Raw genomic sequence first — 14533 nt, 5'->3', positions numbered from 1 at the left:
CCTTCTGCCAATCTCATCATCTTTCAAGACCCAGCCTAAGCTCTACTGTCTATATAAAACCTTCCTCAACTAGGTTAAGTGGCCCAGTTTCTTTTTGCTGAATTTTAATTGGTGTTATGGTCAATAACTTACAAACTGGCGCTCATCAAGTCTTGAACCAAATTATTTCACATCATTTCAGATTAACTCATATCCCCAGTTACATTCTAAGCTCTTTGATGATGGGGACATGTCATTCTTCTTTTCTATTTCACACAGTTTTTATGCTGGGACATTAAAAATGACTGTTTAATGTTTGCTATCAGAGACAGTCTTTTGAGGAAGAAAGTTATAAATAATACCTCTAACTTACCAGCCTGATGTTGTCTTCTGGGCGGAGTAATATGAACATTGCTTGGAGATGCTGTTGGAGGTCACCTGGTGAAATATACAAAACAAAGGATAATTATTCTCCATTGTAATGTTAACAGAGAGGATTCCTTCTACCCTAATAACTCCTGTAAAAGAAAGTTCTGGCTCACTGAGGGACTCTAATTAGACAAAGAAATTGAGTGAGTGTCTTAATATAAATGGTAGACTGGATCTCTATACATTCACTTTTAAGTCTACACTACATTAAAATTTGCTTCGTGTTTGTCCTATGGAAGCTGCACTTGAAACCAGTCAGTTTTGTACCATGATTTATGTTGATGAGAGCAATGGTGAAATGTGTTGGGCAGAGAAAGCACTGGCTGTGCTTTCAGGCCCACTGAAGGTGGAATCAAGGGAATCTTGAAATTGGGATGTATGGTATACAGTGTTAGAATTATCTCTCACTTTTAAAAAGCTAACCATTTTGCCATTCCTAGCTCTGTAATTGTGATATTCAGTTGCACTTAATCTAAGAAGAATTTTAGATTCCCCCCTAGAATAATGTCAACAATTAAAAATGATTTCCACATCAGTAGCTGATATTAGAAAGACAGTACTTATTAAATACAGCAGATCTCAAGGGATATATATTCTAGTGAACATATTATTAGGTGCTTTAAAATGGCCAATCAGGGACTTCCCTGGTGGCACACTAGTTAAGAATCTGCCTGCCAATGCAGGGGACACAGGGTCGAGCCCTGGTCTGGGAAGATCCCACATGCCGTGGAGCAACTAAGCCCATGTGCCACAACTACTGAAGCCCACACACCTGGAGCCCATGCTCCGCAACAAGAGAAGCCACTGCAATGAGAAGCCCTCTAACCGCAACGAAGAGTAGCGCCTGCTTGCCGCCAACTAAAGAAAGCCCATGCACAGCAACAAGGACCCAACGCAGCCAAAAAATAAATAAATAAATAAAAAATAGCCGATCATTATTTCAATCCTCACTTGCTTTTATACGTTCTATAAAACTAAGTTGAAATTTCTTTTTATTAAACTATTATAGATTTCCTCAATTTCCCTGTTCTGTACTAGAAAATCGGAAGCTTTGGCTAGTAGGAGATAATTAGATAATGTGCTGTCATAAACGATAACAATCAGAGAACAAGAAAACTTCATTCCTGACCAACCCTTTTCCAAGCGTCTAAAGTGACTAAATGTAGCTGCATAATCATGGGTGCCACCGTAACCTGTTCTCACCATTGGTCTTGGAATCTACATACATAATTTTCATCCACATAACTTCACAGCTGTTAATGATGAGATGAAATGCTGATATGTGCAAGAATTAGAGAGAGACAGGAAGAAAAAAAAAGTAGGTTGGCAAACAAGTGTGTTTGTCCCTTGTGGCTTATGGGATCTTAGTTCTTCAACCAGGGATTGAACCCAGGGCTCCTGGCAGTGAAAGTGTGGAGTCCTAACCACTGGACCACCAGGTAATTCTCCCCTTTCTTCCTCTTAAAGAACAGCTTTCTTGCCTTTTTCTCCCCCTCATTTTACTGCTGGCTTCTGACCAATTCCATTATTGCAGAATCTTTCAACTTTCAAAATTAAAAAGAAGAGTCATTATGTTTGGCCATTCTACTATACTTCAAACCCAGAGACAGAATCTAAGTCTCATGTGCAAGAACCAGTGCCAGTTCACAGTACAAATCCAAGAGAAATCAAAACATATGTCCACATAAAAAACCTATACACAAATGTTCATAGCAGCATTATTCATATTAGCCCCCAAATGGAAAAAACTCAAATGTCTATCAACTGATGAATGGATAAATAAAATGTGGTATATCCATACACTGGAATATTATTCAATCATAAAAAGGAATAAAGTACTGTTACATACTATAACATGGGTGAGCCTTGAAAGGGGCCATGTCTCAAGTGAAAGATACCTGTCTCAAAAGATTGTTTATATGGTTCCACTTACATGGAACACCCAGAATAGGCAAATCTATAGAGACAGAAAGTACATTAGTGATTGTTTAGGGCTAGGAGGGAGGGTGGGGGATATAGGGAGCGACTGTTAATGGGTACTGGGTTGCTTTTTGGGGTGATGAAAATGTTCTAAAATTAGATTGAGGTGATGGCTACACAACTCTGTGAATATACTAAAAAAAAAAAAAATCACTGACTGCATACTTTAAATGGGTAAATTGGGTGAATAATATGGTATTTATGTCTCAATAAAGCTGTTAAAGATAAAAGAATCAGCGTGGGGAGACAAAGTGTTAGGTATAAACAATGAAGAATGACTACTGTTACAATTGAGGTAAGCAGCTCAGGCTTTTAAAAAATTAAGTTTCCTTTTGTTCTGTCAGGACAAATAACCTGAAGAAAGAATTTTCAGGATGGAGAACTTCTAGAGGAGAAACATTTCTGGGCAAACAGCAGCCCTAAGACTCCACTCCAAGCACTACTGGCCCAAAGATCTAGCTGGACCTTTTTGGAAGGTCCGACGAAAGTCAGGGAGCCCTACCCCTACAGTAGGGCTTCTTACACGAGCTGGGTGTGTGGAAGCTCAGGTTTGCTAGTGGTGAAAAGTACTGCCATGAGGTATTTCCTCTTGGGAAACTGTCCTTCACAGAGACTAACAGAGGCAATATACCGGTACCATTAAGATCCTTTTCCTACATTTTGTTTTCATATACTTCACTGCTGGTAGCCAAGTTTTAGACTTCAGTTTGATTTTAAAGACTTTTGGTTGCTTCTCTTTAAAATGTTAGCAGACATTCACTTATAGTATCACTTTTTGATTACGAAAAAGTACTTGGATATTTTTAACAAAGCCCAGATAAAATTCTAACTGGTTCAAGAAATATGCATAAGAAAGTACAATTAGACAGAGTAAGCCCTTGATCTGCTCGAAATTCTGCCATCATCTTTCAGTTACTGTGGGCTCAGCCAAGGGAGCTCCAGCTTATGTGAAGGTCCGGCTCTTTGAACTGCATTTATACTCACACTGCCTCATCTGTTCTGGTCTGGATCACAAGTAAAGTCCATTCATCTTGTGTTAAATCTGCTTTTCTTTTTGGTATGGAGAAAGCTAAGTGAACAAGGTCAAGTAGAAACCTGTGTGGCAGCTGAGTGTGGAAGTCTGACCAAAGAAAAAGACCAACCAGGGCCAGGAGCTTTAAAAGCCACTGACCCCACTTACTATTACATGCCACAGAGCAATTTGCCTAATATCTTAGTCAGACAAGCTGGATTTAAACCAATATTTTGTCTTCTTTTTACTGTGACAAATACCCACACCAAACAGAAACACAAAGCTCAGCTGGGTCTACTTCCTCTGTGCGTTCAAGTTTTGGTGGGGGTGGGGAGGAGTTTCCCCCTTGACTCTGGTGGTTGGCATTGAAGAGGAAGGTTTTTAGAAAACGTAGTACAAAGATAATTTTCCAAAGAGTTTTTTCACCTGCCCCTTTAAAAAATTTTCCATGGCTGGAGAGTTTTGGTAGGAGGATAATACTGTCCAATGAGATGGATTATAATTCTGAGCTGCTACATTTGGAACTAGATGAAGGTCCAAACTAGAAGTAGGGCAGCCACTTAAAATAGTTAAGATTACCTGCACTGGAGTTAAACTCACTACTGGCTCAATGGGACCCAGTACTTCTGGCTTTCACCTCTGACCTACACACTCAAGGTTTACAGTCTTCTTTGTTCTCTTCTCAGTAATTCCAATTTCTTCCACTCCTGGACATCACACATCATGAAAATGGCACATTTTGGACAATAAGCACACACTCTTTGTATAGCACTGATTGGGATTTCTCTAATTGGTGTCCTCAGGACAACTGACTTTTTTTTTTTCCCAAAAAATGACACAAGTTAGGCTTGCTGTTAGAAGAGAGGCATAAGGCTGATTATCGTCCTTTAAACTGTGGATATCCTATACCTGGAGACCTTTTTCTCTAGACCAACTTTCTTCAATTCTTTCTTAACCTCATCACCACAATGCACCTGACTTTAGAGAAGTCTAACATATGGAAATATTAAATGTGTACACTACTGTTAGTGGGTGTGATACAGTGATTTATAATAAAAAATACATATATTTGGTCTTTGTCCAGTTCCTGGCACAGAGCTCTTAACATCACTGGAACTTCTTTCTTTCTTTTTTTTTTACATCTTTATTGGAGTATGATTGCTTTACAGTGATCATTGGAATTTCTTAAGTGATGTGGAGCAAAGAAGGTGTCTTTTGTTCCATTAATGACTTGACTCTATGAAAGCACCTAGGGATGGGGGCTGGTTGCCAGGGGAATCAACCTTGTGATTAGAGGGCTGGAACTTCCTTATCTGGGCAGGGGAGAGGGGCTGGAAGTTCAATGGATCACCAATAGCCAAAATTGAATTAATCATGCCAGTGTAATGAACCCTCCACAAAAACCCAAAAGGGCAGGCAGGGTTCAGAGTGCTTCCAGATTGGTGAACACATGGAGACTTGGGGAGGGCATACACTCAGAGAGGGCACAGAAGCTCTGTGCCCCTTCCCACATACCTTGCCCTATGCATCTCTTCCATCTGGCTGTTCCTGAGTTATATCTTTGTATAATAAGCCAGTAATCCAATAAGTAAAATGTTTCTCTGAGTTCTGTGAGCTGCTCTAGCAAATTAAACAAACCCAAGGAAGGGGTCATTGGAACTTCCAATCTACAGACAACCTGGACTTGTGAGTGACACCTGAAGTGGGGGGTAAGGGGGGCAGCCTTATACAACTGAGTCCTTAACCTGTGGAATCTGACACTATCTCCAGGTAGATAGTGTCAGAATTGAGGTGAATTGCAGGACACCCAGCTGGTGTCTGAGAATTGCTTGGATGTGTGGGGAAACAAGCCTCACATTGGTGCTGGGTGCAGAATATTAGAGGGTTATTTCAAAATCAGAGTATTATACTTATCCCTAAGTGAACATTTATTTGATGATTCCTTGTTTCTATAAAAGTCCTCTGGGGCTTCCCTGGTGGCGCAGTGGTTGAGACTCTGCCTGCCAATGCAGGGGACACGGGTTTGAGCCCTGGCCTGGGAGGATCCCACACGCCGCGGAGCAACTAGGCCTGTGAGCCACAACTACTGAGCCTGCGCGTCTGGAGCCTGTGCTCCGCAACAAGAGAGACCGTGATAGAGAGAGGCCCGCGCACCGCGATGAAGAGTGGCCCCCACTTGCCACTACTAGAGAAAGCCCTCGCACAGAAACGAAGACCCAACACAGCAAAAATAAATTAAATAATTAATAAACTCCTACCCCCAACATCTTCTTAAAAAAAAAAAAAAAAAAAAGTCCTCTGAATTAAATTTCCAGTTTTTTTAGCGTGAACAAAATCAAGAAGTAGACTCCGGTATTTTAATATGTGATATCATGACTCTCGTTAACACAATAGTGCTACTGAATTTATTTATATTAGTAATATACCATATTAGTCTCCTCATAACATCACTAGAGAGCAGACAGAAAAAAAAAAGTCATCTTTGGTTAATTGATTTTGCATAGAGTCTGAAGAAACATGACCACCTTTTAGCTGATTACCAAAACCTTAATCGAGATGTCACATAAGACTTCATTAGCGTATTTTTGTACCTGATTATTTTTCCAACAAAAATTTATTGAACATCTACTTCGTGTATAAGGCATTCTACTAAGTGCCAGAAATATGGTCTATGAGAGCGAAAGAAGAGTAATTACTATGCTTTCTTTCACTATTACAGAACTGTTGAAGAAATGATGATGAGGTAGTCAGTCTTTTAGAACAAAACAAAAGGCAAAGAAACCAAGAAAAGGAATGGCATATGTGGAGCTTTACCTGCATGCTTATTGCGTCTGTGGCTGATTCTTGGTGTGGATGAGCCATTTCCCCGTGGCAGAAAAAGGGCAGCACCTTTGACAGTTAGAAAGCTCTCGCTGATGCTATAAGGAAAAAGTAAAAATAAATAAATAAATAAACAAGTAATTTAAGGAAGAAAATCAAAGAGTAAGATGAAGACCGACTTTGGGATTATTTTCTCTTCCCTTTTCTAAAGTTCCAACCTCATGGGATGAAGTAAAAATAAAATCAAAAGAGCCTCTGATAAACAACAAGGTCCTACTGTATAGCACAGGGAACTATATTCAATATCCTGTAATAAACCATGATGGAAAAGAATATGAAAACAAATATGTATGTGTGTATGTGTGTGTGTGTGTATACACACACACACATATATGTACAACAGAAACTAACACACCATTGTAAATCGACTATACTTCAATTAAAAAAAAAAGAGAGACTCTGGTTATTCCAGAGTCTTGTCTACTATAATTTTTCTGAAACAAAATTTACAATATTCTATATACATTACACGGTAGCAGTTAAGAGTGAAGACTTTGGAAATATTAGGGTCAAGGCTCTGGAACCAGACTGCCTGGGTTTGAATCCTAGCTCTACTACTTCTTACTTGAGTGAATTTTAGGGGGCCTAAGTTTCTTTAGCTATAAAACAGGGATTAATAAATAAATTGAGGTTGTTGTGAGGAATCAATAAGAATAAGAAGCTTCTTAGAGTGGTGCCCTTAATAAACATTAGTTTAACAACTAACAGAGCTAACAGATCTATGGTTATCAATAACTAATAGAGATCTATGGTTGTCAATAATGGTGTTTCAACAGCGTTCTAATCAGACGTGAAATACGTTACAATACTTAGCTACTAATAATAGATCCAAAGTTTGCATAAAAGACTTATATTTAAAATATACACACATCACACTAAAGTGTTACTCAAAATTTTACTTTCACAAGCTTGCATTTACATATGCATTGAAAAGGAGTAGTGCACAGGAAGTATGGTCAACCCATGGAGTTTGCCCTCCATGTTAACATCCTTCATGTGAATGATAGCTCAAGAGAGGTGGGGAACTACGGCTCAGGACAGATGCTATTCAAAATACAATTACTAGTGGATATCCACAGAAAACAGAAATTGTATCTAAATTATTTCATATCGACAGACTAAGCCTTTCAAAGTAATCTACAGAATCCGAAAAGGATAGAACTTCTAAGTCATTAATGGCAAAGTTTAGAAACACATAATGAAGGATTCCAAGATTGCTTGCGAGTACGCCATTCAGTGTTAGCTAACGTATTGTAAATTACATTGTGCTGCCTATTCAACATTTCCACTTGGAAAACGAATTGGCATTTCAAATTTACACTGCCAAAACTAATCTCTTGAGTCCCCTGCAAACCTGATCCCTACCCTCATCCACCCAAGTTGTTTGGTACAAACATATGACGGTCATCCTTGGTTTCTCTATTTCCAACAATATATATCTAATCCATCAACAAGACCTATGAGATTTACTTTCAAATACATCTTGAATCTGCCCATGTAGCTCCATTACTACTCTGACAATGGTCCAGGGTACCACTGTTTTTCACTTAGACTACCGTTAAAAAGTTTTCTTTTAAGTGTTTTATTACAGAAAATTTCAGACATATACAAAAAAGTAGAGGTAATAATACATGAGCCCCCCACGTTCTCATACATTTCAGCTTCAATTCATGGGCAATTCTGCTTTTTCTATATCTTTACCTCTTTCGCCCTGTCCCTGAAGTGAAACTTACCCCAGACATTATATCAACAAAAAGCCTCTAAACTGGTCTGTCTGCAACTATTTCTGTATCACTACTATCCACTTACCAAAGAGCAACCAGAGTGCTTTAAAATATACAGATAAATATCATATAATGTCACTTTCCTGCTTAAAACCCACCAACAGCTTTCCTTTTTATGCATAAATAAAATCTGAAGTCCTTAGCTGGGACCTCAAGGCCCTGTAACTGCTGATAAGAAGTTATTTCTCTGGTCTTATACCATCTCCCCTTTTGTTTACTATGATCTGGTTGCACTAGCCTTCTTTCTGTTTCTTCTATATTTCAGGCCCCTTCTCAGGGCCTTTGTGCTCTTTGTTTTCTACATGGGACACTTTTCTCCTGGCCTGTCACTATTTAAGTCACAGCTCCAATATCATCCATCACCTCTCCCCCCATCCCAATCATACTCTATCCTGTTGTCCTGTTTTGTTTCCTTCAGGATATTTATCATAAGCTAAAATTATATTTATTCACTTGTATACCTGAGTGTGGTCATCTCCCTATGACAGAATATAAGCTCCATGAAGAATAAGACTTTATTTTGCTCAGCACTGTTGTATCTTCAACACTGGAAATAGTGCCAAGCACATATTAGGTGCTTGACAGATATTTGATAGATAAATGAATTCATCCCAGGGTTTTTTTCCCCCCATACTCTTTTATCTGACCCATCCCTGAAACAGGAATTGTAATTTAGGACAAGAAAATAGAAATTCTATAATCTCACAGGTAAAAAGTAATGATTATAGAATTCAATATATGTGGCAGATTACTGGGCTGTAAAATACAAATGTTTGATGACAAATTAATCAATTAAATGAAATTAAATCATCTATAAGAGTTGTCAGTCCTTGATTCAATTTCATCATTTAATCATGTGGCATGAAGCTGATATACCTTTAAGGTAACTCGCCAAATAGACTGGAACATGTCTTCTAAAAACAAACACAAGACTCCATAGAGGCCACTTTAAAATTCTGCGTGCTGGCTGTCTTTGTTTTGTTTTGTTTTCATCTTTAAATAAAGCATTGCACTCTTGTGGTCTGTTGCACAAGTCTTGCCTCTCGTTACATTCGTGGCATGCACATGTCACCCTGCTGTGGGTCACTGTTTCACTCACATTATGGGAACAACCTAAAACAAAATGCCTGAGCAACAGGATGAGTGGGGTACACCACAGACAGGAAATGACATTCACACTTCTGCCAACACAGCAACTGTCTGTTTTACTAAATGAAAATATTTTTAAAATAAAGGCTAAATAGTCTACCTATCAGCAGGCAGGTTACAGCTATGGGCACTTTGGTTTCCAGTACACAAAGTGGTCTCTACATCTACTAAAGAAGTGTATTTGTCGAGAGCTTATTTCAGTCATTATTTTTGTGAGACAAAAGTAGCTTCTCTTTGACAAACACACCAACTTCCTGGTTTTTAGCGTTCTGGAATATTGTTCTTAGATACATTTGTTGCTTATGCTTTAAAGCATATTTCTTAAGTGTGTTCTTTAAAATGTATGTAGTGATTTCACAAGGGGAGGATTGGGGTGGAGGACAACGGCCCTTGGTTAACTCAAAGCTACCTGGAAAATTTCTGATTATGAAAGAAAAACCAGGTCAAAGTCACAATTGGTATAAGGGAAAAGATGCTGTTCTATTTGAGTCATTTATACAAATCTCAATAAACTTTTCTGATACAACAAAATGCACAGCAGGTCCAGCTGGGCCAGGAGACTGCCCTAGTGGGTGCGATCTAGGCCCCCAGAGAGTCATGGCAGACACACTCTGGATGGTACGATCAATCCTCTTTATTCTGTGGCCCCAGATTATGACTCCCCAGTTATCACAAAAGTGGCATAAACTGTTGATCACAAGGGGACCAGGAATGAAAGTGTAGCTAATTACAAAAAACTCTTTTCATCACTGAAAAAAAGTTAAAGTTCTATAAATGCTATCAAAGATGGGATGGCAACATGGTGGCATGGAAGTGAAAAAATAAAATTTGAAACCACCAGAGTTTAGGAGGATCAATTTCAACTTGAAAATTAAATGCTTTATTTGCATATGAAGAAAATATTTAATCACATGTACTTCAGTGTAAGGTAAAGGCTTAGTATATCTTGCTAGAATAGTGAGAGACATTTATGTAAATATTCATCTTTCTGAAGCAACTGACTAAAGAGTCAATCAACACAGAGTTGGTCTCTAATTTAAAATCTAGAAAGGCAGATGAAAACTTTTACATGTTTTCTGAACTGACCAGTTACCTAGAGCCTGGTGCAGGAAGATAAATGCTCCAGTAAATTCTATGGAGCCATCTGTATGTGATTACAGATGTCCAAGTTAAACACAAACCTCAAAGGACCTAAGAACCCCCATATTAAGGAAAACACAAGATAAAGAACATTCTCCAAATCTAAAGATGGAGATTAATTAGCTGCTTGATGAGAAAATGACAAGGATCATCTTTCTAACACAGTGACAGTGACATTCTCCAGTTTTTATCAGAATACGTCTGAAGAACATCTACTCTTCTCTTGCTGTAAGATCACGTGCTCAACAAAGGGAAAGTCATCCCTAGTTTGATACATGAACTGAGCTAATAAACAGCTAACTTGAGTAGATGCCAGCTGGATGCCAGGCACTGAGCTAAGCACTTTACATTATTTCATTTAACCTTCACAACAATCCTATGAAGTAGGTACTATTTTTTTACCCCCAGTTTACACATAAGAGACTGAGGGGCTCAGAGATGGTAAATCATCTGCCCAAGATCATACAGCTAGCTAGCAATCCTCTGACCAAGGATTCAAACCAAGTTCTGACTTGAAAGCTCATGCTCTGAATCACTCTCTATTATGCTGTTCTAGTTTTATGGTATAGTTTATGGAAGATGAAATGCAATGTCTTCCCCACAGAACTTTTCACCAGCACAGAATTTAAAAGTAGATACAGAAGTGGAAGAAAAGGACTGAAATCCATTCAGATCTCAGCTCTTATTCCTTTTTTGTCCCCCCTATCAAGGCCATGAACAGAAAGACTTTACTGAGGGGAGTGAAGAACCTCTGGCTGAGAGATGAGCCCAGATGGGCTGGACAGGAGAGAAAAGAACGGGGAATGACAGTAGCGTTTTAGTCTCAAACATAGAGGAAGGAGTACTCTGTTTTAAATAATTTGGGGAAGCACTCTGTGCCAATCCCTCCCAATCAAAAGCACTTCGCAAAGCATAAAATTTGTTAACTGGCAGTTTCTTCTCAGGCAAAGTGTAGAGGAAAAGATCAACTAAGTGAAGAAAATACTTAACTGTTCTGAGGTTAGAATAACCTTTGAGGAATGTGGCCAGGGTGGTCACCCATGACCAGCAGGAAGTCTAAGGAAGCAAAACAAAGCAATGACACACCTGGCCAAACTGCTACATGTTAGTTTGACAGACAGTCTTCTGCTTTACATGTAACACACGAGATGGAATGAATCATCCACTATGGGAAATCAAGTTTCATAAAGTGGATGTAATGCTTTTACTTTAACATTAAAATGAAGAAAGTAGATTTTCATGTTTATACTGTTTCTAATGCCAAACGCTTGAGTTTGCTTGGCATTTCTGCCTGAAGCCAAAACTCATAGGTAAATTATTGTGTAATATCGATGACACAAAATGTTATTGCACAAGGTAAGCTAGTGAGCATTTATGTCAAATTCGAATACACATAATCTGAACTGTTATATTTTTATCTTGAAGAATATTCATTTATGGGAAACTTGCAAATACATTCCACCCTCCTAACAACACTCTCCCTTTCCTGATAAGCTTTCTCTACTTACTTAGTTGCTTAATTTCAGATTCGAGGTACTAGGGCAGCTCTGTCAATCCCATTAGGTGGAAAGGAATTCATGTCCCCACTAGTGTGACCACATCCCACAGAAAGGTAAGTTCATAATAAAAAGTTTCAAATATCAGACCAGAGGCCAAAGGACTACACAGCTATCAATACTAGTGCCTACTGAAAAAGTCTGGCTAAATCCAAAAAACAGGAAGGACAAAGTCACTGTGCCTTGATGGATCAAACAGGGCTAACAAAAGTCAAAAGCACACTTGAGGTAGTGAGAAAAGTTTGATTCTGTAATCCTAAAGAAATTTAGATTACAACGGGAGAAAATCCAAACCCAAATATTGTATGCACTATTCTCTGTAATTAAACAATCCCCAACCCCATCTCCAGCGTACAGGCCATACGTTCAAGTGACAGTGTTGGAATGGCAATGGATACCTGGAACCCCCTCTGCACCCAGGACATAAACTCCCAGATACACGCCTATGAATACAGGCAGCAGGATTTTTTTCTCTATCAGCAGACAAGCAGAGGCTGGGGTACATTAGTAAACCAGTTATTGGCAAAGTGGGTAAGAGCTTAAGGCAGTTCTTATTCATTAACTACAACCACCAGACCATTTTAGTTCCAGCTAATCTTCCTCTTAAACTCTGTTCCACAATGCCCAGCACAACCTACCTTCAGATGCAGCTATTTCCCCCCCTTTCCTACTTTTCTACAATCTAAGAAGAAAAAAAAAAAAAAAGGTCTGTCTGTTCAAGGCTGAGGGACAAATTCCATCAGGACTAATGTTCCCCAGTCCTTTCCGTACAGACCATAAATTGGAGGGGAAAAAAACCCCAGAATATTCCTTTTGAATGTTCATTTACTGATAAGATCTTGTAACTATCCCATTTTTGCCTCAAACATGTGCATCTTAGAAATGTCCAGAGAGAAGCACAATCTAGGATCAATAATTTTATCACTGGCCATACAATTCAACCTTTCAATTTCTATAGATGGGGGCACATCTGAGTTGACATTTGTGGTTTCTGGCTGTCCGGCAATAGCGCTCTCCTTTCTAATTTCACCCTAGTCTCCTTTTGGGGAATCCCCCAAATGTGCCTGGTCATGGTGACCCTCCAACTCTGGAACTGCAAGGGGCCTTGCAGGAAGCTGGCATGTGGTTTAGGCCTGGCCAGTTGGAAACTCTCTCCTGAATCTCAGGCAAGTGACCCAAGTGAGTAGGGAGAATGGGGGATGGTCACATTCATAGTGGGGAGAGTAGCAAGGTATAGAACTGTCTACTCCTGCTCCTGGGCTTTCCTTGAATGCCCTTTGCTCCTGCCTGTTCTCTAAGTTTGGTCTTCTAGTCTCCCATCCATTAGGTAAGCTCTGACATCCTTCTAAGAAATATTTTGCTTGAGATAGCTAAAATTCATTTCTGAGCTTGCAACAAAGAATCTGATACATCAAGTGAAGTTCAGAGATGTGAATGACTTGCCCCAAGTCACACAGCTAGATAGCAGTGGAGCACAGACTAAGGCCCGTGTCATCTGAAACCCAGGGCGGTGCTTTAACCCTTTATCTTAAGTTAGCAGTTACCATAACAGGACATATTTGCTGACTTAATAATTTGAAGCAACCAGAAGATAAAAAACACATCTGGTCAGTTCATCTAAAGAGAACAAAGGCAGGATTTCATGGCAAAGCCTGGTGTGATATTTGTTCTATTTTTCATGGTATCCTGAAAACAAAGTTCAGGTCTGGATAGGAAAATATTCAGACATACCCCCATGAGGCAAATACTTTCATGCTGTTTCTTAAAGTTGCTTCTTTTTTCTTTTTTCTTTAGTATGTTTGTTGGATATTAAACATTGCTTTAAGAAAATATCAAAAACTAGATGCCAAAAACAAGAGGTAAGGAAGAGCAGGAGGCCTAGGCAGGAGGGCAAGAAAGCCTACATGGGAAAAGAAGTGGATGCCTGACCAGCCCTTGGTTCCTCTGCAGTCTTCTCTCAGACCAAAGGTGCTTCTTTCTAGATGTTGTCTGGTCACATACACACTTGACCTGTCAGAGATTTTAAGTGTTTAGATTTTGGTTTGGAGTTTTGAAGTACTACCAAATAATGAAAGGTCAGAGCTGGAGGGCCCTCAGAGAGGGTCTAGGTCATGGCCAACTGGTAGTAGGCGGGCCTAATTCAGCACATTTTGTGAGACCAGCACAGATGTAAAATCATTTTAATTTCTGAATACCTTTAAAGAAGAGCAGCCACTCTCTCCAGCTCCTCCAGGCAGCCACCACCCCTGGAATTACACTGAGCAGTCTGGCCCCCAAACACTTCTGAGTTTTAGCTAAGATTCAGAGACCAGAACTTCTCACGACACTACTGCCACCTTCTAATCTCTGTCCCTTTGCAGCCACTCTACCAAGTCTCAGCCTCATCTCCAACAGCCACCTGCCAATATTCCACCTACCCCTCCTCAGAGAAATAAAAACAAATACTCCCCCTTCTCCCCCATCTACCACCACCAAACAAACAAACAAACAAACAAAAACCCCTAGGTGCCTATGAAAGGAGTTGGTTTCAGGCACTTCCTAACACAGCTGACCCTAGTCCACCTGATGACTGACAGTGCTGGGGAGTTTTGTTTTCAAGAAGGTGCTCCTCCAAGGAGGGCAGA

At 39.5% G+C, this 14533-nt stretch overlaps 1 protein-coding gene across 11 annotated transcripts in view; it reads right to left on the bottom strand.

Annotated features, from left to right (window-relative positions):
- Positions 1 to 14533, bottom strand: part of SSH2 (slingshot protein phosphatase 2) — a 242957-nt gene that overhangs the window by 63357 nt on the left and 165067 nt on the right. For all 11 annotated transcript variants that reach the window (XM_059046270.2, XM_059046277.2, XM_059046274.2 and 8 more), the window contains 2 exons: positions 6215 to 6318; positions 353 to 417 (listed from right to left, as the gene is read on the bottom strand). In XM_059046270.2, the coding sequence (XP_058902253.1) occupies positions 353 to 417; positions 6215 to 6318 (169 nt within the window). The remainder of the gene's footprint in view (positions 1 to 352; positions 418 to 6214; positions 6319 to 14533) is intronic.

Source organism: Kogia breviceps, chromosome 19, assembly GCF_026419965.1.
Source record: "Kogia breviceps isolate mKogBre1 chromosome 19, mKogBre1 haplotype 1, whole genome shotgun sequence".
Classification (NCBI taxonomy): domain Eukaryota; kingdom Metazoa; phylum Chordata; class Mammalia; order Artiodactyla; family Physeteridae; genus Kogia; species Kogia breviceps.
This window is presented reverse-complemented; position numbering and strand designations above follow the sequence as displayed.